This window comes from Vulpes vulpes, chromosome 1, assembly GCF_048418805.1.
Source record: "Vulpes vulpes isolate BD-2025 chromosome 1, VulVul3, whole genome shotgun sequence".
Lineage (NCBI taxonomy): Eukaryota > Metazoa > Chordata > Mammalia > Carnivora > Canidae > Vulpes > Vulpes vulpes.
The window spans coordinates 72,296,769-72,322,816 of record NC_132780.1 but is presented as its reverse complement, the minus strand read 5'-3'; the positions used below and the strand labels follow the sequence as shown (position 1 = coordinate 72,322,816).

General features: G+C 44.6%; 1 protein-coding gene across 1 annotated transcript in view; it reads left to right on the top strand.

The window, feature by feature from the left end:
* Window positions 1–8,806: 8,806 nt before the first annotated feature.
* SLC22A3 (solute carrier family 22 member 3) overlaps window positions 8,807–26,048 on the top strand; it is an 87,923-nt gene continuing 70,681 nt past the window's right edge. The window contains exon 1 of the mRNA XM_072766759.1: window positions 8,807–9,289. Within this exon, the coding sequence (XP_072622860.1) occupies window positions 8,879–9,289 (411 nt within the window). The 5' untranslated portion in view covers window positions 8,807–8,878. The remainder of the gene's footprint in view (window positions 9,290–26,048) is intronic.

Genomic DNA, 26,048 nt, shown 5'->3' with positions numbered 1-26,048 from the left:
GGAAAGCACACAGCAGAGCCCTGAGCAGAGTCTGGGTCCAGGAAGGTTACCATACCAGAAGGCCTGGGTGGGGTGGGGGTGTGTGTGAAGGGCATATGAAAGACAGGCTGGGAGGAAGTTTTCATTTAGATGAAAGACTGAAAGGACCGATCAGCCTGCCTTTTGGTGCAGTGAGCTTCCGTGAGGAGCCTCTGCTTTTTGAGGACACCTCTGGAAGCGAACATGTTTTGGGGTTCAGAGGGGATGGTCACCCTGGCCACTCACTGAAGTGTGAGGCTGAGCTGAAGAAGGTGACCGGGCTTCCCCATGAGGCACAAGAGTGACCCATGGTCTCAGCAGCCCTGACCTGGCAGAGAGGCAGAAATGAGTAACACAGAGTTGTAATCTGTTTTTAGGACAAGTAACATGTCCCACAGACTTTTTATCTCACTGTAAGTTTGGGCTTAGAATTTAGACTCTGGATTCCAGAGTCTAGTACATGTTAATATGAAAATGAAATAAAGATTTACTATCGTCTCTTCATCTTCCTGCTCATACTAGTCTCCTATCTATAAACATCTTCTTTTCCGCCTGGTCTTTGCTCCTAATATTTATACTGGTGTCTCAAACATAGCCTTCCAATGGCTACACTCAAGATAAATGCTAAAACCATCTAGACCACAATTAATTCAATAAATATATAAAAAACTAGAACAGAAATATTTGTGTGTACTCTTGTCCAGCAGCCATCTATCACCACCATTTATATAAAAATTTCATGCTGGGTATTCTTATACTCCTCATACTATTCCTTCAGGCCACATTTGTAAGAGGTTTCATTTTGAAATTTTCAGATAGCTTTCACCTTTTGCACGTTAAGACATAGCTTTAAAATCTCTAAGATTGGATATCCCCTCTACCAGCATTCCACAACCTGCATTAGAACGCCAATGTTAATACATATATACAAACTAAAAAGGACCCAGGGGGTACCTGGGTGGCTCAGTGGTTGAACGTCTGCCTTTGGCTCAGGTCGTGATCCCAGGGTTCTGGGATCGAGTCCTGCATCAGGCTCCCTGCAGGGAGTCTGCTTCTCTCTGCCTGTGTCTCTGCCTCTCTCTATGTGTCTCTCATGAATAAATAAATAAAATCTTTTTAAAAATAAGGAAATAAAAAATAAAACCCTTAAGATAAATAAAAAAGGACCTGGATTACCACAATTTATACATTTTGTCTTGGTACTTAAAGGAAAGGAGAACTTGAACTCATTGTATCTTATAGCCAGGAAATGACCTAAATCTTAATCTTATTGTACTTTTAGAAAGAAATTATGTATTGGCCCAACCAGAACTAGAAATTACTTTTTGACTCCAATATAGACTGGGAAAGTAAACCTCTGTGATTTACAAAATACAAACAAAAATTAATTCCAAAAGGAAAGTAATCTACAAATAGCCTTTAGCTCATGAAATCAGCTAAGCATTCAAATGCTCTTGGTGTGACTTTGAAAACATCGAGCTTATCCCTCTAGACCACCTTTCATGCATATATAGACTCTGGCGATGTCATTCAATCCACAAAGACTTGCTGAAGAACGTCTACTTGTGCATCCAGGGTACAATAAAGACTTCTCATGGAAATATAAATATAAGTACAAATATAAATATATATCCTTTTTTTTGCCAAAAATTGGATTGTTTGGAATGCACTATTAGAGCTGACCCTGTTTGCAATCAGACGAGTACAGAAATTGGGAGTAAGCATTTAGAAACTTTTATATAATCTGGCATCACCATGAAGTGTGTGACCAGTGGATGGGTCTCCCTGAACAGGATGTAGATCAGTTCTGAAGTTGTTGAATTCACCTTGGAGTTGTATGTGTTGTGAGCTTCAAGCTTTTCATTCCTGGTAAAACCACATATTGGTCTGCAATAGATAGGAGACGGACAAACACCTTTCCTTTCCCACAACCTACACTGGTAGGTTGAGAAGCACTGCTATGAAATGCAGTCTTTGTCACCTGTTTCTTCCACTGAACAGGTTGTGAGCATCATTCCAGTTCAGTAACTGTGTTTCTATAACGTACTTTTCGATGAAGGTGTTATTCTTCAGTTTTTAAGTTTGATTAATTGAGAGGTGCCTCGAGTTTTAATTGATGCTTATCTCTTTCCCAAGACTGCCTGCTCTCATTTGATGATTGCATTAATGAGATTTATGTATGATGGCACTGAGATTCAGAAACAGTGCATCTCTCTTGAATGTTCAGCCCAAGGGGACCACTCTCAAACTATCGAAGGCATTCCACTAAAAGACAATCTCATCCCCCGTGAGGTTCAATAGCAGAAACCTCTGGGCAATATTTTAGCAATTAATTGCACAGTGGTCTTTCACCAAGACCTTAACAAATCCCCAAGAATTAGATGTTCTGAGCGTTGGAGGGAGTATTATGGCAATTTGGCACTTGCCAGGCTGCAATGACCAACAGAAAGATGACCACCCCATTACACTTATATTACTGTCTCCCTCTCCTCTATCTGACATTACTAATGAATCATGGACTGTTTTGGACTGAGAATCAAACTTGTCCTCAATAAACGTATCCTCTAGATATCTTCTGCCATAAGACAGGGGTGGGGCATAAGAAAAAACCCACTTGCCATTCCTGGACTAGACCATTTGCGATGAAAAGGTTTCCAAGAATTGCAATGCACTTCACCTTGCCCTTGTGAGAACAGCACAAAACCCACAAGTACTGGAAGGGGAGTGGTGAAGGCTTGCTACTGTATACATTAGCAGAGTAAATAGGAACTCTACAAGTCTCTTGAGCTTCACTAAGTTTTTCTACCTTGTCAAAATTCCACTCTGGAATTGAGTATTTTCTCCAAGGCTGCACCTTCTCCAAAGAGGACTTTAAGTCTAAGTTCCTAGATGATCAAGTGGAGAGTGAGCATTGATTTCAAAAGGATAATAGTATGTATAACGGTTCCCCCCAAACCACAAACTTTCCTATAGGGAAGTCCAAATTGTGATCAACTAGCAAGAGAATGGATCAGAAAAAGAGAATTATGAATACTGGTCAATCTAAATCAATGTTAGGCTCCAGTGTTAAGCCATATAATAATGGAAGTGCCTTGTAGCTTTTACTACATTCACATACTAAGGTAAAAAATAGCTACTCTATGCCAACTATGGTAAGAATGAGAGTATTTCAGATATTCTTAGTTTATTAAAAAGCAAACATATATATATATATATATATATATATATATATGTATTTTCCCCCCCTTAGGCTTTAGTATAAATAAATATATATATATATATTTTTCCCCCCCTTAGGCTTTAGTACATGTAGTAATTCACTTGCTTAAGTTTCTCTCAAAGGACCTTTTTGGAAAGTTTTATGTCAAGATTTATTATAGTATTCCCAAGCAAACTAATTTTTCTTGTGCTTTACGAAAAGCATAAATGTCATTAAGACATATTTTGGTAACTCAACATGTGATGAATATACCCAATACTTGGTATATCCATTCCTAAATGCAATAAAGAATACCAACTATAAAACTTTAGGTGAATAAACCCAAACAATTACCTTTTCAAAAAGAATAAAGTCAGTATGTTTTACAAAGCCTGAAGGCTGTGGGCCATTGCTTCTTATCATTTCTCTTATTGCAAGCATTTAATGATCACTGTGTTTAGATCAGCACTGCCCAACAGAACTTTCTGTGGTGATAGAAATGTTCTGTATCTGTTTATGGTAGCCATTAACCACATTGGCCATTGATCACCTGAAACATGGCAGATGAGGAACAGAATTAAATTAAATTTCAATGGCCACATGTGCAGATAGAAAATAGATATCAGTGTGTTAGTATAAAAAGATGAATGATTTGGCTTTTCTCTCAAAAACTTACAAAGCATGGGAGAAATAAAATGCAAACAGAGGGCTGCCCAGGTGTCTCAGTGGTTTAGCGCCGCCTTCAGCCTAGGGAGTGATCCTGAAGTCCTGGGATCAAGTCCCACATGGGGCTCCCTGCATGGAGCCTGCTTCTCCTTCTGCCTGTGTCTCTGCCTCTCTCTCTCTCTCTCTCTCTCTGTCTCTCTCTGTCTCTCATTAATAAATAAATAAAATCTTTTTAAAAATGCAAACAGGAGGGATCCCCGGGTGGTGCAGCGGTTTGGCGCCTGCCTTTGGCCCAGGGCGCGATCCTGGAGACCCGGGATCGAATCCCACGTCAGGCTCCCGGTGCATGGAGCCTGCTTCTCCCTCTGCCTGTGTCTCTGCCTCTCTCTCTCTCTCTCTCTGTGACTATCATAAATAAATAAAAATTAAAAAAAAATAAAATAAAATAAAAAAAAATAAAAATGCAAACAGGATTCTACATCAAAATCCCAACCGAATTTTTATGGCACTTAATTAGGTATATAAATTTTATATGGAAGAAAAAAGCTCCTAAATAATTAAGATAATTTTGAAGGGAACAACATTAGAGAGAGGAGGTGGGACTTGCCCTAACAAATAATTGAACTTCTTATAGAGCTGTAGTAACTAACAAGGAAATATTGGCATGGAGCTAGTGCAGTAGAACAGAAAGAAGAACTCAGAAACACATTCATAGAGGATTTTTTTTTTTTAGCAAAGTGCAAAAAAACAGGCTATAAAGAAAATTGATAAAATTTTACTACATCTGAACTTAAACTTTTTGTAGTAACTAAAACACTATAAACAAAGTTAACAGACTGAGAAGACAGAGCCTATACAGCTGATAAAGGAGCAGAATAGACAAATATACAAATAACTTCCCAAAGTTCAATAAGAAAACAACAAATAACAAAGAGAATACAAGCAGAGTATATAAGAGGCAGGCCTCTCCCAGAAGATGAAACCTGAACGATGAGTAAGCATGAGAATATGCTCCATCTGACTGCGTCACAGACATGAAAATCAGAAAAGCGAGACTGCATTTTATACCCAGAGTATCTGCCAGTGGGCTTGAGTTTAACAAAGCTCAGTGTCAGCATAGATATGGATAACCCCATATGTCACTGGCAAGGTGCATGGTGGGACTATCCCCCAAAAGCAATTTGGTAATGTCTGGTGAAACTCCAAATAAGTACACTCTATGGCCCTGCTAACCAATTTCTAGGCATTTACCTTTGGTCAATTCTTGCACAAGTGCACGAGCGAGTGTGCACAACAGGTTCACCGAAGTGTTACTTCTAATTGTGGAAAATTAAAAATGAGCCAAATGTCTCTGGGTTGGGGAACAGATAAATTGTAGTAACAGCATTCAAAAGAATGATCCATAGCAGCTGGGGTAAATGAGCTGGATTTGTGTTTATCAAGACTAATGGGTCTCAAAAATATAATGTGGAGTGGAAAAGAGAAGTGACAGGAAAATATGTGGAGTATGGTACCACTTATGTAAATGTTAGTGCACCCCAAGTGCTATATATAGTTTGTGTGTGATACCTGTGTATTAAAAGGATGAAAACTGGATGAAATGAATATTAAGAACTCACGATAGCTACACCTGGGCAAGAGAGGTCTTGTGCCTTTGGGAGTGGAGCTCTGGCCCTCTTCTGCTCCAGCCCTGGGGCCAATGGGTTGTACCCACCTGAAACTCATCCCTGCTAAGTCTCTGCAGTGCACCCCTCCCGCCTCTACTCTGGGAACCAGGACCCCAAGATTTCCTGTCCAATTGTCCCGAGGCCCCTTTTCCCCTGGTCCACCTTCTCAAGCAAGGGCCTGGTTTCTGCCTCAGGGTGGGAGAGAAGGGACGGGAAACAGGATCTGAGGGCTTATGAAGGAGACTTCAACTGTGTCTAGGAATGTTAGTTCTTAATAACAATATACCCAAAACAAACATAACAACATGACATTTGCTAATTCTGGGAGTGAGTGGTATTTTTTTTAAATGTTCTTTTTAATAGCTGACTCATATATACCACTTACCATGTCTCAAGTACTATTGTAAGTGATTTGTCTTAAAAACGAGACGGTTTATTACCACTCAGTTTCATGAGAAGACAACTAAATAAGTTGCCCAAGGCCACTCATTGCAAAAAGTAGAAGGGGATTTGGACCTAGTAGGTCTGGCTCCAAAGTCCATGATCTTAGAAATACTCTAGGTCTACTTGACCATAGACTACATTAAAAAAAAATTAAGATTAAAATATGCAGACAAGTACAATACAAAGAAAAAGGTGGTGAAATTCTACGAAAAGATTCTTAGATGTGTGAGGAGCACAGACAAAGAGGGCATTACCTGGGAAGGAAGGCAGTCATGGTGGTGGGGGAGCCTTCACGAACTGGGTGCTATCCCCGGGTCCTTGCTGGGCAGTGAACAGGGAGGCGCAGGGTAGTGAAATGCCAGGAAGAGGGAACTTTGTGTCTGCAGGGATAATTCAAGAAGGATTTGAGGATTAGCAAGTAGTTGTGTTTAGCTGTCACATGAAGGGACAGTTTGGTGAGGGACATAGATTAGGATCTTTAAGGGGAAAGTGAGACATGAGGATTTCTTCTGGAAGGCAAGGAAGGCTCCGATGAGTAACCCATGAGGAAGGTAGGCTGGATCTGCAGGCTGACTACAGGTGACGATCCCCCAGGGGCACTGGGAGGAGACGTGGAGAAGCATCCAGGTGTGCACACAGACTATGAACCAGGCACTGTTCTAAGTGGTGGCAATATAGAGTGAACACAACAGAAATTTCTGCTCTTGTGGAACTTGCATTCTAGTGGAGAAGCGGACTTTAGATAAGTAAGTGAGATAGTAAACAAAAGGATACCAATATGCATCTGGTAGGTGGAGAAGGCAGGCAAGGGAGCTAGGAAGGATCGCCGGTGCGTGTGTATACGAGTATTGGGTGGTATGGAGAAGGCTGAATGGTGCGGAGGGGGCAGTGAGCTGAGATGGTATTCGAAGAAAGGCCTACAAAGTGAGGGATGTTTAGATGTTCCAGAGATTCAGAGCCTGCAGCTGGGCCATGGTTACACCAAAAGAGGGGGCAGGAGGAAGAGCTGGGTGGAAGACAGATTAAGGCTGGGAGTCCAGGGCGCAATTAAAAATATGGGCTAGAGGGGATCCCTGGGTGGTGCAGCGGTTTGGCGCCTGCCTTTGGCCCAGGGCGTGATCCTGGAGACCCGGGATCAAATCCCATGTCGGGCTCTCGGTGCGTGGAGCCTGCTTCTCCCTCTGCCTGTGCCTCTGCCTCTCTCTCTCTCTCTCTGTGACTATCATAAATAAATAAAAATTAAAAAAAAATATGGGCTAGAGCCTGGAGCATGAGACATGCCCACACAGAAGTTACCACTAACTGGGTGATAGTATGCTTTATTTAGTAGCTGAGATCAAGGGATGAGAGTACAACAGAAACTGCCAATCAGGGAGTCACCCTGCGTGCCCTGCACACTATCAGGTGTTGTATCCTGCACAGTACCTATAATCCTAAGGACATCCCTGCACCCTCCACAGCCTTAACCCAGCACAAATTAACAACAGTAATAATAGCTCACACATAAAAGGGTATATACTACATGCATGAGTCACTTTCCTGGCATTTTATGTACATTAGTTCATTTAGTCTTTAGGGAGATCCCAGGAGGGTATTGATTAGCCTCATTTGACAGATGAGAATGCCGGGCTGGCCAATTAAGTTGCCCGAGGTCACAAGCCAGTGAGGGGATGAAACAGGCTGAATAGAGCTGCCTGGCTCCGGAATCCTTGCTAGGGAAGGAGGAAACCTGTCAATGCTCTCCAAGCCTCTGGGCCCTTCGAGAAAAAGCAAGCTGAGAGTACGAAGTCTTTTTTGAGGATGGGGTGGGGTTCTGGGGAGAAGAGCTAGAGAAATTCTCAGAAGACACATGGCAAGATAAGAGACTAGGCCAGGGCAGGGAGCGGGCTGTCCGCAGTGCGGAGTGGCCCCGCCGCCAAAGGCTGCAGCCTGGGGGGTGGCCCGCGAGCTGGGGAAGCCCTAGCACGCAGCGGACACGGCAGCCCAAAGGAACCGGAGCAGAAGCCGGAACGCCAGAAGCCGGTGTGGACACAGCAATTCGGATCTCTGGGAGCGAATAAAGAAGTTAAAAACCACGTTCAAACAACTAAGCACCCTTTCCGGGTGACTCCAGGCCGAGAGAATAGGCCGGAGGGGCCTGGCTAAGGAAACCTGAGTCCGGCCTGAGGTCTAGTTCCACTTTAAACTTGAGGAATCTGAACAAGACGCTTCGACTCTGCAGATTGCCCAGACGCCTTTTTTTTTAAAAAAAAAGTTGGGGAATCCCTGAGATGTGACCAAAATCGAATCCTGCCTGGATCCAGCCGGGCCACGGGGTAGCCAAGTGGCCTCCACGCAGCGAGGGCAGCAGGGCTCGGGGGTCTCCCGGGGTCGAGGCGCGCGGCCCGGAGCGCAGGTCCCCCGCCCCCCGCCCCCCGCCCCCAGGCCGCCCTGGGGAAGCGCCCGCGGAGCCCAGAGCGCAGCGGGGGGCGCGCCCCGGCCCGAGCGCAGAGCAGGCTGCTGGCAGGGACCGAATGGAGCTGCGCGCCAGGCCCGGGGCTGTGCCCGGCACTCGCAGTCCCGGGCCGGGTGGCCGGCGCTTGGTGGCGCTGAGCCAGGCCGCGCCGCCCACCCCGCCCCCGCCCCCGCCCCCGCCGCCGGGTCCCCGGGGAGCGCGTCCCGGGGGGCGGGGGCGGGGGGCGGGGGGCGCGGGGGCCCGGGGCCGGAGGGCGGGCGGCGGCTGGCGCGGCGCCCAGGGGCGCGAGGCGGGAGCGCGGGGGCGGGGGCGGGGGCGGGGGCGGGGAGCGGCGGGGGCAGGCGGCGGCCGGCGGGGCGCGCGCTCACTCGGAGCCGGAGCGGGAGCGGGAGCCGGAGCCGGGCCCGGCGGCGGCCGGCCGCGCGCACCATGCCCTCCTTCGACGAGGCGCTGCAGAGGGCCGGCGAGTTCGGGCGCTTCCAGCGGCGCGTGTTCCTGCTGCTGTGCCTGACGGGCGTCACCTTCGCCTTCCTCTTCGTCGGCGTGGTCTTCCTGGGCAGCCAGCCCGAGCGCTTCTGGTGCCGCGGGCCGAGCGCCGCCGCGCTGGCCGAGCGCTGCGGCTGGAGCCCCGAGGAGGAGTGGAACCGCACGGCGCCCCCCGAGCCCCGCGGCGCCCGCAGCTGCCGGCGCTACCTGCTGGAGGCGGCCAACGCCAGCGCCGCGGCGGGCGCGCTCAGCTGCGCGGACCCGCTCGCCGCCTTCCCCAACCGCTCGGCGCCGCTCGTGCCCTGCCGGGGCGGCTGGCGCTACGCCCAGGCCCGCTCCACCATCGTCAGCGAGGTGAGGGCGCCGCGCGCGGGGGGCGGGGCGCGCCCGGACGGGACGGGACGGGACGGGACGGGACGCGGATTCCCCTCCGCCGGCCCGCGAGGTGGCGGCACAGGTGCCTCGGGGTCGGGGTGCACGAGAGCTGCGCGCGGACGCGGAGGCCGGGGATGCGGCGCGAGCATCCGCGGGACCCGAGCGCCCGCCCCGCCGCGCCCCGCCGCGCCCCGCCCCGCCGCGCCCCGCCCCTCCCGCGCAGGTTGCCGCCGCGCCGGGTTCGTGCACCAAGTGGGAAATTATGGGCGGACTCGCGGAGGGGGGCCGGGGGGGCGACCCGCAGCCTCTGGGGCTTGTGGTGGTCAAGGGGATCAGGAAGGGCGAACGGCCTGTCCTCTGGTTGCCCAAATGATTATCGGAAATGCACGCGGGACAGAGGTCGAGGCTGTCCGTGGGCACGATTTTGGTTAAACTGCTTTGGGGCAAAGAGCAACGCCTGGGAGGAGTTGGGAACGCTGAGGTTTTCAATTAAGAGTTTTAATCCCCCCCCCCCCCCCCCCAGTAAACTACAGGAAGGTAGCAGAAGTGGCTAGGAGCCTTACAAGGCAGACCCCGCCCCCTTCCTGGGGGTGGCCGCCGCGCATCTCCTTGGGGGTGTTGGGCAGGCAGTGGGCACTGAGGTTAGGGGGCCCCCATGCTGGGCTGCGATGACAGTTTGCATCTTCATCTTTGCGGCTCAACCTTGAGGACGCCTCCCCACCGAGGCTGGGTGGCGGCAGGAATGAGCACTCTCCTTGAACTTGGTGGGCGATCACAGATCAAAGTAATTTCTAAAAACTGTCCCTGTTAATGGTGACCTCATGTCTCTGGTGATGGGATTCTAGATCTTTGAGGTCTTGCAGGTTCTATGGTGCCCTGTGGGTATGGTCCAATGCTAAGTGCTGTTGAGATATAACAACCCATGGCAGCCCATCCGGGCAGTGTGTGTGTGTGTGTGTTCTGGGCGCTTTAATTTCTACTTAATCTGTGAGTAATGATGAGGACTGCCTCCTGAACTAGGGCGATCGTGTCCTTAGGGATTTCATAGATGAAATGGACCGAGGGTGGACTTCCATAGGACGGAGCATTATCACTGGTACTTCCCAAGAGCAACAACTGTTTGATGGCAGCCTGTATTCTAGCGTAGCTGCTTAGCACTTACTTCACAGGTAAACTGGAAGATAGGACTCTGGAGAGCGTAGCTGCTTAGCACTTACTTCACAGGTAAACTGGAAGATAGGACTCTGGAGAGCGTAGCTGCTTAGCACTTACTTCACAGGTAAACTGGAAGATAGGACTCTGGAGAGAAGGCACCTGGCTTTTGAGGGCATTTAAACCTCAAATGAAGAATAAAATGAGCCTTCAAAGCAAAATGCACACTCAAGTGGGGTTTCTGTGAGCAAACGTGATCCCTGCACATCGGACAAGACAGACGTGGAAATCTGTGGAGTTAATGCCCAAATACTTGAGAAACATTCTGGGGCTCTGGAGGTTATTTCAAGGAGGGCCAAGGGGTCTTATGAAGGTCATTGGCTCCCAAGAGGCAATGTGGAAAGTGGAAGGTCAGGAGACCTGCTGTGGCACCGTCTGCAGCTAGCTGTGTGCCTTGGGTACATCACTTAACTTCTCTGAGCTTAGCTTTCTCATCTGTAAAATTAGAGGTTGGATTAAGCCCTTTACAGTCCTGCAGTGTCATCAGTGTTATAGCTGGATGGCTGCTCAGGGGGCTCAGAGCAATGACAAAAATTTTCAAGGAAAAGTAGAACGATATTCAGCGTGCACTCTCTAAGACAACCAGCAAATTGTTGCAGTATATTGGAGAGGGTTTTTTTTTTTTTTTTTTGGTCCCAAATTATTTGCTTCTTTTGGTTTGTTTTTAATGTTTTGATTCCTAAAAGGACCCATCCCCATCCCATTCAGGAAGTTCAGCCATTCAGAGCAACTCCTTTTCTCTCAGAGTTCTGCTTGGCTAATATTTTACCGTCTTTGGTTTTAAATATGATCCATTTAGTTTTGTTTTTCCACATTCTGTCAGGATTAAAGGAAGTTTACTTCTGTCTTTGGTTAACACTGTTCCCAATGCACTTTTACAGACACAAAGTTTAACACACTAATCGTGGAAGGGGGGTGAAACGTGAGAGTTTTGAAGGTGGAAGGGCAGACCAGATTCCAGAATGTCTCCATATGACTTCTATGCTTCATCTTTGCACCACTGTGGGGAGATATCATGGTCCTGGTTTTGTAGAAGAGATGCCTGAGTCAGGAGATGTGGAAGGATCTACCAGAGTCCCAGACCTTTTAAGTGGCCCAGTTGGGTTGAGATCTAAGGATCACAAGTGTAAATAATTCTCCTCTCCTCCATGCAGTGATTGAAGTCTTCCGGACAAGTCCACGCAACGTAACCACTCACGCTTTAGAAGCTGCAGGGAATCCCGTGGAACCTTCAGATTTACTTCATTCCTCTGGCCAGCCTGCCATTATATTTCATTTTGTGGCATCAGGAACACAATCAGCCATAATCAGCCAGACCAGCAGATAAGAATGACTCCTCTTGATGTGAACTTGTAGGATAGGCAGTTGAGCCTCACCCACTATCTTTCCATCTTACAAAGTGAAACAGCTCCAAGGAGTGAAATCAGAAATCAGTGCCAAGTGCAGGGCTGTTTCAATCCAGCCCCCTCACTTATTTCTCTTGCTCAAGGCGAGGCAGTAGAGTTTTCATCTATATGCAACTCCCTCAGGGCAGACTTTCTAACTTCTGAATCAGCCTTGTCTGCTTGTCAGACACTGGTCGCAATAAACCATGATAGAATGAAGAAAAGTCTGAGCCCCCACCACTCAAATATTCCAATTCATTGCCTAGGGAGTAAATTTTTGAAATTGATGCTAGGACTTTTCAATGTTTGCTTGTATGCTGTAAATGGGGGGAAAAAGGGAAAGAAAAAGAGCTTCTCTTTAGTGTCTCACTGAACTGGGCTTCAGAGCACCTTTAAAAAATAGTTCAAATAACTCTTGTTTTCCTTTTCCCCCCACAATAAAAGGACAGTCCATTTGAGGGAAGTAGGTGCCACGCTGGAGAGAGTGGTGGTTGCTTTGTGGGGCTTCGCATGTCTCTGCTTTGCTTCTCACACCTCTGTCCCACGACATAAGGCCAACCCCGTAGGTCATCCCACAGACATCAGTGCCACCAGCATCCTGTTCTCTGACTTTGTCAAGCATGGAATTGCACTGCTGCTGTGGGTACTGGAGAAAGTCTCTCCAGGCCCAACTTTTAATCTGGGCTCAGTCTCTGATTTGCTCTGGGTGCTTTAGAAAGATCTTGTTTCTGCACAGTGGTGTTTCTACTATTATTTGGGCCTCCCTTTGTTCTTGCTGAATCAACATCACCCATAGGACATCTGTTTTATTATTATTTTGAAGACCCACATATGTCACTGTTCGTTTTTATTTCATTAATTTCTCCTCTTTATGATTTGTTCTTGTTTTCTGGATTGACTTTTGGTATGCTTCTCTCCACAGAAGTTCGAGGCATGCTCAGTTATTTTCAGCCTTTCTTCTTTCTTCGTATAAATATGTAAAGCTATAGATTTCCTTCTATGTTCTTTTTTGACCATATCCGACAAGTTTTGAAATGCAGGTTTTACTTTTTATTCCATTCTCAGCATTTGTAATTTTCATTATTATTTCATCTTTGGCCCATGATGTTTTTATCTTTTTAATCGTTAACTTCCAATTTAACTTTGGTATGGTCAGAGAACATGGTCTGTGTGACACTGCTTCTTGAGACTTTACTGAAGTTTGCTTTTTGGCTTTTAAGAGGTCAGTTTTTAATAGACGTTCCATACATGCCCTGGAAGAATGTACAGTCTTTAGCGATCAGGGACAGGGTTTTCAGATATCCCATATTTGAAGCTTGTCACTTGTGCTGTTAAAATAGCCTAGATTCTAATTAACTTTCCATTTGCTTGGTCTGTCGAGATTAATTAACAAGTATTGAGATTTGCCATTATGTTGGTAGATTTGTCAGTTCCTCCCTGTATTTCCAGCAGACTTAAAAAGTTACATACATGGAGCAATTTTATTGGGTGCGTGTATTTACAAATTTAGATTTTGCTTGTAACCTGCATAGTGAATTGAACCTTTTTCTAGTGTGTAGGACTCTATCTAAAATCCATGATGTATATTGTCTTACTGTCTATTTTGTCTCAGCTTTCTTTTAGTTAATATTTGCCTGTTGTATCTTTTGTTATCTGTTACTTTCAAATTTCCCATGTTCTAAGAGCTTAGATGTATCTTATAAAATGCATATAGCTTGATTTTAACTAGTTTTTGGTTTTTAACTGGTATGCACAGTCTCTTTACATTTATTGTATTAATTGGTATGTTTGAGCTTGTTATATCACATTATTTTTCTTTGTCTTGTTCTTTCTATGCTTCTTTTCCTCCCTTAAAAAAATGATTTTTCAATTTGTTTTTCTTATTCTATTTTGTTCCTTCCTTTATTTGTTTGGAATGTAACCCTTTATTGCAGTTCTTTTAGTGGCTACCCTTGACATTTTACTATGTTTACTTAACAGAGCCTGAATTTAATACTGCAACCTTCTCAACAATTTAGGAGCTTTCAACACTTTGACTCAGCCACTCACCCCTTGTATTACAGGCATTCTTAGGCAATATTCTAGGTCTTTCCTTTTTTATTCTTAATTTGTGGTCTTTGTGTAGATCATATATGCTTGGGTTTATATTGACAGTTTATCTGCTTATCATTTCATACAGTATCTCCTTTCCCCCTTCCTTTGACACAAATCTTTAAAATTTTGGTGCGTATCTCTAGGTGGTACATGTTCTCAGTTTTTGTTTATATGGAAATGTCTTTGTTTCCCCGTTATTCTTTTAAAAAAAAAAGATTTTATTTTTAAGTAATAACTCTACACTCTACATGGAACTCAAACCCACAACCCTGAGATCAAGATTCACATGCTCCACTGACCAAGTCAGCTGTTATTCCCCATTATTCTTGAAAGATGGTTTTGCTAGGAAAATAGTTCTGTGTTGCCAATTATTTTCCCTGAGCCGCCTGAAGATGTTAGTTCTATCTTACAGCTTTCATTTTGCTTTGGAGAAATCCGCTGTCAGTCTCAGCATCCTTTTTGTTCAGGTTGTATCTAAGTGGCTACTTCTTATATTGGCCCAGATTGATTGCACATTGCCTCTAAAAGGCATCTGGCATAAAAAAATAAAAAAATAATAAAAAAATAAAAATAAATAAAAATAAATAAAAAGGCATCTGGCATACAAAGGGCACCCGAAAAATAGTCATTGAAAGAACCAATTATTGTATTTCTTTTAACTGAATTTTGGGGAATTCTCAGCCATTATCTCTTCCGTGTTTCCTTTCCCTGTTCCGTTCTTTCCTTAATTCAACATAAGTTGGACCTTCTTTTGCTATCCTTCATGACCCTTAACATCTCCCTCATATTTTCCACTTCCATATCTATATGTATAGTTGAGATGTTTTTTCAGACCTACCTTCCAGAATATTGCCTCTGTACTCAGCATTATCAGCTCAGCTCTTTAATCCACCCATTGAACTTTGTATTTCAACAATTATCATTCTCATTTATCAAAGTTATATTTGTTATATAGCAAATATGCCTGGCCATTTATTGGTAGTCTCTAATTCTTGCTCATTTTTTAATCTCTTTAAGTATTTCACATATGATTACTCTTTATTTTGTTTCTTGGCCCTTACACTACCTGAAACCTTTGGTGTTATAAATCTCTCATTTGTTGCGTGTTTAGTGTTTGTGGATTGTAAGCTCCCAGGTGATTGATCTCTTTGGGAAACGAGAGAGGATTTTCCTTTGCTTCCTCTGAGCTGGGGGACGGTACTGATTTGGACTCACTTTCTCCTTTCCAGACTTCCTGAGTGAATCAACAACAGCTGAATCTGTCATTGTTGTCTTTTTATTTTTATCAGAGGTATGTGGTTTTCCCTCACTTCCTGAAGCAGTAGTAATTCACCACAAATTATATTTTATGCTGAATCTTATTTTTCATCATATCTGAGGTGAGGTGTGATAGGTGTGGTGAAGTGGTGCCTTCTTCGGATTGAAGATAAATCAAAGCAGAATGGGTGCTGACCTTGACCTCAGCCTTGGAGGACATGGAGGAATGAAAGACGAATATATGAGGAACAGGATGTTTCATTTTCTTACTCTCTCGTCTTTGTTACCATTTTCTCTATAACCATTTATTAAATGCCCTCTGGAGTACTTGTTGGTGTGCATTCCTGGGACCCACCCACAGAGAGTTGGAATCAAAAGATTGAGGTGGGGTTTGGGCATCTTTATTTTTCACAAGCATGTAAAGCCCATGCAGGCGGTCTGTGAGCAATACATGGGGACATGCTGGGTGTTTCTTTATGAGGAACATGATGAGAATATCATGAGTGAAACTGTTTTATGTGTGGTTGAAGCAAGTGTTAGTTCCTTCAAACACATTCCTTGCAGACCTTGGATCAGAAGCATCACCCCCTTACCTAAAGGCAGGAGTCCCAGATTTTATCTGGTGAAATGCTGCTGTTTACCTACAGAAAGCTTGAAGCCATCCAGAGATGGGCAGCTGACCGTGAAATCCTGCAGCTGATTGGAGTATGGTGCCCACAGCTAAACCACACTCCCTGCGAATTTTGGCAAACCTGAGAGTGTAGCTCGGGGCAGAGGCAGGGTCACAACCGAGTGGGATATCCAACAGATATAACAGTGATATCTATACTTTTTGGTGTATCTTTGGGATTTGATGGATCTGGGCCTAAATGTCAACTCCTCTGTATTCCAACTTCACAGAACCTAACTCAGCCTTGGTGTCCTCAGATCTAGAACAGGAGTAATAATACCAACCACACTGATTGGTCTGACAGCTGCATCCAAGTGCCTGTCATTGTGCCTGGCCATAAGCGATGTGCAAAAATATTGGTTTCTGTTAACTTGTAAAGACTCCTGAGCTGGGTAGGGGTAGGGAAGGAGAGAGGGAATAAGTGGTGTACCAGATCTGACCTTGCTGGACTGAGCTCTAGTCTAGCAAAATACATCACTAATAAATTTTCCTTAAATATTAAAATCAAGCAAACACGTATCTTGGGCACTAATTTACCCTTGGGGCAGAGAATACCCTGCATTTTTCCTCCCTGAGCCATAGCTAGGTTTATTTCCCAGCTTTCCTTGCAGCTGGTAGGTCATCAGACAGAGTTCTGGTCCGTGAAGACGGGAGAAGTAATATGTGACAATGCCAGGTCTGCAAGCCAGAATAACCTTCCTTCTGGCAATCCCACTCTCTTCCTTGCTTCCCTCACCTGCCAGCAGAGAATGCTGAAGCCCTAAAATGTGGTGGAGTCTTTTATGAAGGAGGTCCATTCCTGAAAGCCTGTAGGGGGGGTGGGGTGTTGGTCGAGGAGTGCCCACCATCCTCCCCTCCAGCTCATCTGCATGAGAATGTGGAATTAATGAGAAATAAACTTTCTTGTATGAAACCACTAAGATTCGGGGATTGTTTATTGCAATTTAGAGTGAGTCTATCCTGACTAATAAAACATTTGAGTATATTTCCTATAAGTTGCCTGTACCTGGTTACGTGGTAAGGAAGCTTGTTCTTTCAAGATAATCCGCCACTTGATCTGCTCATAAGGCCACCCTGTCCCTGCTCATGGGTGTCTACAGCCCCACAGGCCCCTGGCCTCTACAGCACCCAGTGCACCAACCCCTCCAGGGCATGTCCAGCTGCCTTCCCCAGGCTCTGGAACATGCTGTTTCCTTTTCCCAAAATAACTTTCCTCTTTCTCCATATGGCCATCCCATCTTTAAAAAAAAAAAAAAAAAAATTATTTATTTATTTATTTTTAGAGAGTGTGAGAATGCGAGCAGAGGAAGGGTCGGAGGGGGTGGGAGAGAGTGGGGAAAGAATCTCAGACAGACTCTGCAGTGAGTGCAGAGCCTGATGCAAGGCTTGATCTTATGATCCTGAGAGATCATGATGTGAACTGAAACCAAGAGTCAAATGCTTAACCAACTGAGCCACCCACGTGCCCATGGCCATTCCATTTTTTATGCAGCTGGGAGTTACCTATTCGAGAAGTACCTTCCATAATTTCCACTCGCCCCCTACCCGCCAGCACACACCCTCTGATTGTGTTCATCACTGCGTCTCTTGTCAGACTGCAGGTTTCTTGAGGGCAGAGACCATGTTCAGTAAATATTTGTGATGAAATTATATGCTATGTAACAATTTTTGTGGGTCAATTTAGTGAATCAGTAAGAAAAGGATTGAGTGACAAATTTGACCCCTTTTATGGTTTTGGTTAAGCCAACCCTGAAATTGACCTTCATAGATTAAAATAAGTTCTTCTTCCCAACAGGGCTCCTGCTTGTTCTTTCTCTTTTACATTCATTTTATGTTTTAATTTGGAGAAAATGGACATTTTAACAATTTTGGTATATTGAATGTGCTATATTGATATAATTTGAATTGATAATTATTATTATATATTATTAACTTTATGTATTTTATATAGTAGTGTATTTTATAATTATATTATAATAATTAATTTAATTTGAATTGATATACAGTGGGTTGACATATTGCTACATTTTTCTAGGCATAATTCAGCTTCTCTAAGCAGTGTTTTATTGTTTTCAGTAATGATCTTACATAAATTTCACTAGTTTTATTCCCTGGTGTTTGCTGTTTCATAGGTAGCATTCACACCCATGAGGCTCCCCTTCACACCCATGAGGTCTGACAAATCCTCAGGTGGCCACAGCCCTGCAGAAACTGCCCTCTTCCCCGCAACCCCCACCAGAGCAGAGGAGTAATAGACTGCACCTCTGTCTCCTATTTGCACATGGGATCTGTAGTCCCCAGAATCCTAATCTGGGGGATATGACCAGGAACATGAAAAGAACCAGGGAATAGAACTGCTGGCTCGTTGAGGCCATAATTGTTATGTGCTGACGTTTACTGTGCAGAAAGGGCTATGTGTTCAGCTGTCCCGGCACTTTCTGGCACATCTGTGTCTTCAACCTAGCCACACTCCAGGAGCAGCTGGGCACGGGCGCGGGGCCTGGGTCAGCAAGGGGCACACGGGGACCTGGCTCTCAACAGTTCAAAGACAAAGTGCTGAGCTCTCCAAAGCCATGGAGGGAGCAGACACTGCCTACCTTTCAGAACAAAGTAAAGCCATTCTAACACTCTTCCTCATTTTTTCCTTTCTTGAACCACAGCCAAGGAAGGAAGTTTGTTTCTTGTCTATGAGGAAGAGCAAAGTTTCTTAAGATTCCCGATTCAACTTTTTAGAATGACAGATGATGGAAATGCCATGGTCTCTGGGTGAGAGATCCATCCTGGCTTTCCCAGGACTGCTGCGTTCTAACTGTTCTGTGCTTTTACTCTTTAGGAGTAAAACAAAACAACATTGAGGCTGGCACTTGCATAGTAATAGAGAAAAAAACAGGCGTGAACTTTAGGAGCCAAGAAGAAGGTGAATAATAAATGTAATTTTAACTAATTCTCATATTTAAATTCTGTAGATAGTGTGGGCTCTGTGCAGCACATCATGCAAAGTATAAGATTGATTCAGTAATTTAACTTCAAAAACTGTGTTTGGAGAAATTAAAAATGAAAGTCAGGGAATGAGCATCGTGATTATTGTTGAATATTTTCGAAAAGCTGGGACTGTAGTCTCTGATTCATCAGTGAAGCAGATGCTGCAGTGTGGACAGAGTGCCGATCCAAGACTCAGAGCCTGTTGTAGATCACTGGGGGACAGTGATCTACAGAGTGACTGGGGACAGTAGGCAACATCTGTGAACTTCTGTTTCACTTTCAGAGTAAAGCAGTCAATTGTCAATGGATTTCCAAGATTCTTCTATCTCTGTCATTCTACCACCAAATTCATTATCAGGTCCCTGATGTATTTAATTCCTGACCCTGAGATCAGGGTTGTCACATCCACACAAGAGTGGGAACATGTCTTGGAATGAAGCTAATTTAAAGCCTAGAGGTGTTAGTTTCTGGGAATTAGGATGGATTCCTTCCCAGGGCAACTTTCTTCCTGGTGGGAATGCTGTGCTCTGAGTGTTGTACACAGGAGGGGAGGGGTGGGGAAGGAGATGGATGAGTGTCCCTGCACTCTGGAGCAAGGACCCATCCTGCTTTCTTTAACATTGACTTTAGATCCTAGGGCCTCATGGAGCCTCTGAGGTGGGCCATGCCATAGGCCACCCATGCAATGAAAACGCCCAGGGGGAGGCAGGGTGGATGCAAGCCTGGACTTCAGAAACAAAGGTGATTATTATGCTGTCAAATTCTGTCTTGGGAGGCGGGTGACTCTCTATAGCATTGCTGTAGGGCAGGAGCAGGGGAGATGGCCAAGTGGCAGGTGGTGGGTCTCTGGATTTCCATTTTAACAATGATCACTGGGGCCAAAAGTAGAAACAGTGATATGGAAAAATGAGCCAGAGCTTCATCAGCCTGTCCATACTCACACCTTTTGGCTTCAATTATCTGATCATCAACACTCAATCATTGAACTTGACATTGAGCTTACACGTTTAAAACACTTAAGTATTTTAAAGTAATTCTGACAAGGTTGCATCTCTTTAGGGGTATATAACATTTCTTTTATGGGTTTTGTTAACTTATGTTGTTTATTTGTAACAAAACCTTAGAAAAGGTGTAGGAGACTGTGTTTTATAGAAAATAGTTCAGAGACAAACTTTGGAAGCTTCAAATAATGTGAGTAGGTAGATGCACTTCTTCCTGGGTGCAGATAACAGCAAACCAGCACTCTTGCTCTTCTCACCCAAATGATTAGAGAGTTTTTTCTTGTTGGGATGCTGGCAGCTATTTTAGCAGTTGTATTTTGAGACAGAATTAAGTTTTCTTGACTTCATAATGCAGAAAAAAAGAGTTTCACCTGTAAGACTTAAGTTAGTATCTCATCATATGGGATGCCATTTTATTTTATATGGAATGAAAGTTTATTTCATCACTGCATGCTTTATGAGGCACAGAGGCAGGCTTTGAAAACGGTGGTTTTCTAAGAAATGGTACACAATGGTGCCTGGCATGAGAGACTCAAGGAAGGTCTTTATAGAAATCAGATGAAGCTAGGGCCTTGGCAGGTAAGGAAACGAAACAGATTACCAGCCCTGATTCTCAGGCAGTGGGACCCGTGAGGCTCTTTGGTCTTAATGAAATCCGATGGCTTTGAAAGTTTTTGCTGGTAGTGTTGCTGAGTTTCTGGAGGGATGGCCCACCTGCTCATGAGCTAAGGAGGCTGAGGGTACTGCAGCCGTCCCGAGAGAAGTCAGAGTATCCATGACCTGGAGAGCGTATCCGGACAGTGCTTACCTAAAGCAGCCTGGGCCCCCTCCAAGAGTACAGCTCCTGTCTTAGATGCTCTCCTCATCCTCTCGGCTTGACAGTGTCTCATGTCTCAGGCGCCTTTTTCAGTTGTTGCTTATGTCCCATGTACGCACAGGGTGGCTCTGATTTCACGGGGCTCCTGCCAACTGGAAGCGTTGTGCGGCCCACGGCACAAGATGAAAGACAGCATGTGTGTCTCCAGCCCCTGGGGAGGGATGCCATAAGCTGATGCCCCGGAGACATAAACAGAAGGGGTAAGCGCCAGGACCTCCCCTTCTGAAGATTGATCGTAGCGCATTTATTGTAGCGCATTTATGGGAATTAAAAGAGTGTGGAGCAAGGAAGATGATTTTCTAAAAGCATTGTTTTGCAGACATCCCGTGAGAAACTGGTTCCTTTTCATTGTTCTCCAGTGAATGTTTCAAAGCAAACACTCATATGGAAGTCACAGGGATAATTAAAAATACTAAATATCCAAGGTAGGGGAGAAAATTAAGTTGAAACTAATTAAAAGTAATGCATCAATTTTTAAAAAGTCAAATAAAGGAAGAAATTTCAGAGTTCCTGTAGTGTAAAGGACATTGTTCCAAGATCTTTCCCCACAGAAGTTCTTGATCTCTGTGTGTCTCGGCAACTTGATAGTGATGTGATAGATTTATCTGGGGCCATCTTTTGTCAGCCACGCAGCATCCCTATGAGATTACTGTGATCCCATATGTGGGATGTATGTGTATAAGGCACATACAAAAGAATTTTGATTTTAAACGAAACCAAGTCAAATGTGTTACCAAACCACGTAAGATTGCCTTTGTAGGTAAATAGACAATGACCATTTACGGTTGCAAAATTCTGTGAAGAAATGATCAAACTTCAGATCTGAACTGGCATAGTGAGGCCTATCTCCTAAGGCAAATAAGTGGATGAGAACATAGCAACATAACTAGTTGTGTGAAGATGGGCAAATTGCTTAGAGTTGTTTTCCAGCTCGGATTCTTAGAAATGGGAATACTAGCTGTTGTGTGGAGCTGATGGGAGGCTTATACACATGATGCATGCAGAGCACTTGTCACGTTGTCTGGCCCCTCACAAGCGCCGAGTGCCTGGTGCTGGTGGTAGTTGTTGATTATAGATATTTAGGACATTGGCACAGAGAACAGCTTGGGTTTGGAAATTAGAGGGGATGGCAAACACCGAGGTCCAAGGGAGGCTTTTGTTGGGCAGGCCACCAAGACTCTGGCACTAAGGGATGTGGCAGGGATCCACTGTCTGCAGCTGGTATAGCTAGGGCTTAGTAATAAAGATCCAGGATACAAGGTCAGAGCCATAAGCTTTAGCAAAACTTCCCAAGGCACCTTGTTCTAGTCATGACCTGGAATTAACAGTCCCTAGCCCTGTCTAGGTGGCTCAGAGGTCTACTCAAGACAGCATGATTAGGGAGGTCGTAAGCCCACACTCATTCCCTCCTCTTGCTCTTTGTTACTAAATGTCGCCTCCAAGTCCTGAGTGTGCCTGGTCTGGTCTAGGGTTGCAGGACCCAGACTGACTCAGACTCCATGCGCTGCCACAGAGCAGAGCTAAGAACCACTGGGCTAGGTAGGGCCTTGAACTTCCCTAAAACAGGACGTGGGCAGAAAACCTGACAGCATCTAGAAATGTGGGCAGCCCGGGGGGCTCAGCGGTTTAGTGCCACCTTTGGCCCAGGGCCTGATCCTGGAGACCTGGGATCGAGTCCCACATTGGGCTCCCTGCTGGAGCCTGCTTCTCCCTCTCCCTCTGCCTGTGTCTCTGCCTCTCTCTCTCTCTCTCTCTCTGTCTCTCTGTCTCTCTTTCTCTCTGTATCTCTCTCTCTGTGTCTCATGAATAAATAAGTAAAATTTTAAAAAAATTTAAAAAAATGCTTTTACTCGCATTTATGTAAAAGAGAGCTTTCCTGATTGAAGTTGTGACTGTTTTATTTGCTGTTGTTTGGGAGTAGGAGGCACTGTTGGAGGTGACAGTTTGAGCGGTGTCGTTGGAACTGGTGCGTTGCGTTCTGTGTCCCCAGAGAGCAGGCTGCTGCCCGGGAGAGTCATTGGTGAGTGAAGGACAGCCAGAGGTACACCCTGCAGCCCTCTAGCCCCAGTGTAGAATGTGCTTCTTCTCTGGCCAGTTGGGATGGCAGCCTGGCACCCATTCACAGCCACCACTTCCCTAGGTCCCATGTGGCTCTGCAGGGAGAGTGGTCACTGTCCACGGTCACTCAGAGCCATGCACATGGCTCTGCCCACTACTACCTCCTGGCCCCCTTTTGAGTGAGGGATTTTGAGAAGAACTAAAGCATCATGGTAACATGAAGCCCTCTCCACCACGTGTTGCCTTTCACAAGCACCAGAAATCCTCCAATAAATCTGGACAGCAAAGCTTCTCTAAAGGTGCCATGTTAGAACGCACTGGTGTGGCTTATGCCTACTTTCTGGTAGGGTCAATAAGACAAATCTGCCTCATATTTTTGGGCAGTTTTCAATGGCTATATCATGTCATAGTTTGTCTTGTCATGAGAAAATGGCCTCAGAGAGAAAAGACCAAGAGTACTCCTCTAGCTATGAAACGAGCACACGACAGTGATGGAGGGGCCAGTAGTCATGAATATTGGGATTCAGGCTGGAGTGGAGGTGAATTTGGGCTAAATTGCTCTATATGTTAAGCAACCCAGTCTCTTGACATTGAGTAGACACTAAAATTTAATCCATGAAAATAGCTTAATACTTAATAGGGACACAAAGCCATTCAATAATATACTACATATAACCTTAGAGTTACTAATGCACCTTCCTGCTTGGAATTATTTTTCTTATTTAATTACCAGAGAACATTAAAACATAGTAAATAGTCAACTCATTTAATCTTCATGCATCCTGTGAGGCATGTGCTGTTTTGTAGGAAAGAGAAGTAAGGTACAGAGATATTAAGTAACTTGTCTCATGTCTGGAGCAGTAGGAAGGAGAATTGGAAAAGATGTTTTTGATGTCTGAACCAACAAGAGATTAACTGATGTTTCTGGAATATAAAAGGGACTTCTGTAGATCAACAAGAAAAAGGTAACAAGTCTTGTAGAAGAACTGACAAAGGTATGGACAGTTTTCATGAAAGTAGATTCAAAAGGCCATTAAGCATAAGAGGCAATGCAGATTCATTTGTAATCAGAGAAACAAAAATGCAAACAAGAGAGCGCTTTACATGCATTAGGCTGGTTAGAAACTATAAAATCCAGCGATGCCAAGTGTTGGTAACTTGCCGGGTAACTACTGGAGGGGATTTGCAGCTATTCTCCAGAACAGTCTGGAACTATTTGATGTCAGTCAGGTGTCCACATACATGTACTGTGACCCAGCAATTCCACTCCTATGCAGAAGTCCCATAGGAAATTCTCAAACCCATCCATCCATCAGGAGGCAGGTATTTGGGTGCCTCAACTCCAGAGAGTTGGAGGCAATCTGAAATGTAGTGGATATATCCCCATGCAGTAATCAGAAATGATGGGTTAGATGTTCACATAGCATCATGGATGGCCCATAAAACATAGGGCAGAATAAAAAATGAGAAACAGAGAGAGGTCTAGGGTACAAGACCATTTACATAAAATTAAAAGTATGTGCACACAAAATAATATTGACTCCACATGTAGACAAACAAAAAGATACACCTCAACACATCCGGATGATTTCTTTGTGGGGATGGGATGAAATAAGAAAAGCAATAAATTAAAATCAATCAATAAAATAAGACAAGGATCCTGTGTAGCCAGTGACTAGAATCAACCTTCTTCCCTTAAGGCTCAAGAGAGATGAAAACCCATTTATATCTCTTTGCCAAAGAAAGCCAGGGGTCTTATAAAACAGATGCCTTGGAAACCACCCCAGCCATTAGCCTGTTGAATGGATTGGCCTGGAACCTAGAAATCGAGATGGAGAATCTCTTGGGTTGTCACAAACTGTGTTTTGCTAGTCTTTGACTTTGCCATACCCACCCCTTTCAGCAGAGTAATTCTACTTTTACCAGTTTTATTTTGGTGTTAAGATTGTTTTGTTTTCTAAGAGGGGAGCTAGAGTTCTTCTAAACTAATGTTTGGAAAAACACAGGATAAATATTCCCCAGGATCCCTTCCAGATCTAAAATTTTATTTTTTAATCAAAACAACCAACCTAACTAAAAATGTCTTAAAACTCACTCAGAAAAAAAAAAAAAAAAAAAAAAAAACTCAGAGTTTGAAATGTCAGCCCTGCATGTGATCGTATAGAAGACATTTTCTTGGGAAGGTGTTGTGCACTTGCTGTTCCTAATGCTTGTTCAGCTTCTCTCCGTTAAATTTCAGTACACCATGGAGCATCATTTAAAGTAAATCTATGCATACATTTGCACCTTAAAGACTAAATATGTCTCAAGTGTCCTGATACTGCAGGTGTCTTTATCTCCTATGACAGCTGGCCTGACATGTCCTCCAAAGCTGTCTACCTGTGGGGGTCAGAGGCAGCACTGCTGAAAGACAGAGATGATTCAGTGGTCACCTAGGGATGCTGTGTTCCCAGATGCAGACCACTGGGGCACAGGTGGAAGGCCTTTCTTGAACACGTCACATAGAAGGCGTCTCTCAGTTTCCATCTCAAAAGTCTAATGTAATAGTTCAATACAACTAAAATGTAATAGATCGATCAAGTCCAGTAGTGCATTCCTAATGTTGCTTTTTAGTTAATCCACAGCTTTTATTATGCTTTTATGTGCTCTCGGATATAGAATTCCAGGTGTTGCTTTTGTCTTCCGACATCATATAATCTTCCTACTTAGGAAAACAGAAGGAACAGTTATTATTCAAGATCTTTGGGAGAACCAGGTTCTTGAAGTCCTATGAATGGGCAGATCTGCAGCTCTTCCAGAAACCAAATGCTTGGCCCGTCATTACTTTCCTGTTCAGTTTGTCCTCTTTCATTGTCTTTTGGTTCTTCATTGGGGTACTGTCTTCATCTGAGTTCCCCAGCAAGGGTTTGTATAAGTGCTACCTAATGCCTTAGGACAGGCAAGGAACATAAGTGGGGGATGTAGGGGGGAGGAAGGAAGGGAGTATGCCGCCTTACCATTGGGCCTTACCATTACATCCTTTAAGCCATGTGCCACATGCCCCCAAGAACCAGGCCAAGAAGGAAAAGACAGAGAGTAGGGAGGGAGAAAAGGGAAAAGACGATCCAGTGGTTCCTGCCTCCAAGTATGCTGTTTCCCTCCCCAGGCGTTAACTTGCTCATGCTTTAGGTTACCCGGCAGAGGGAGCATGGTAGCTCTGTGG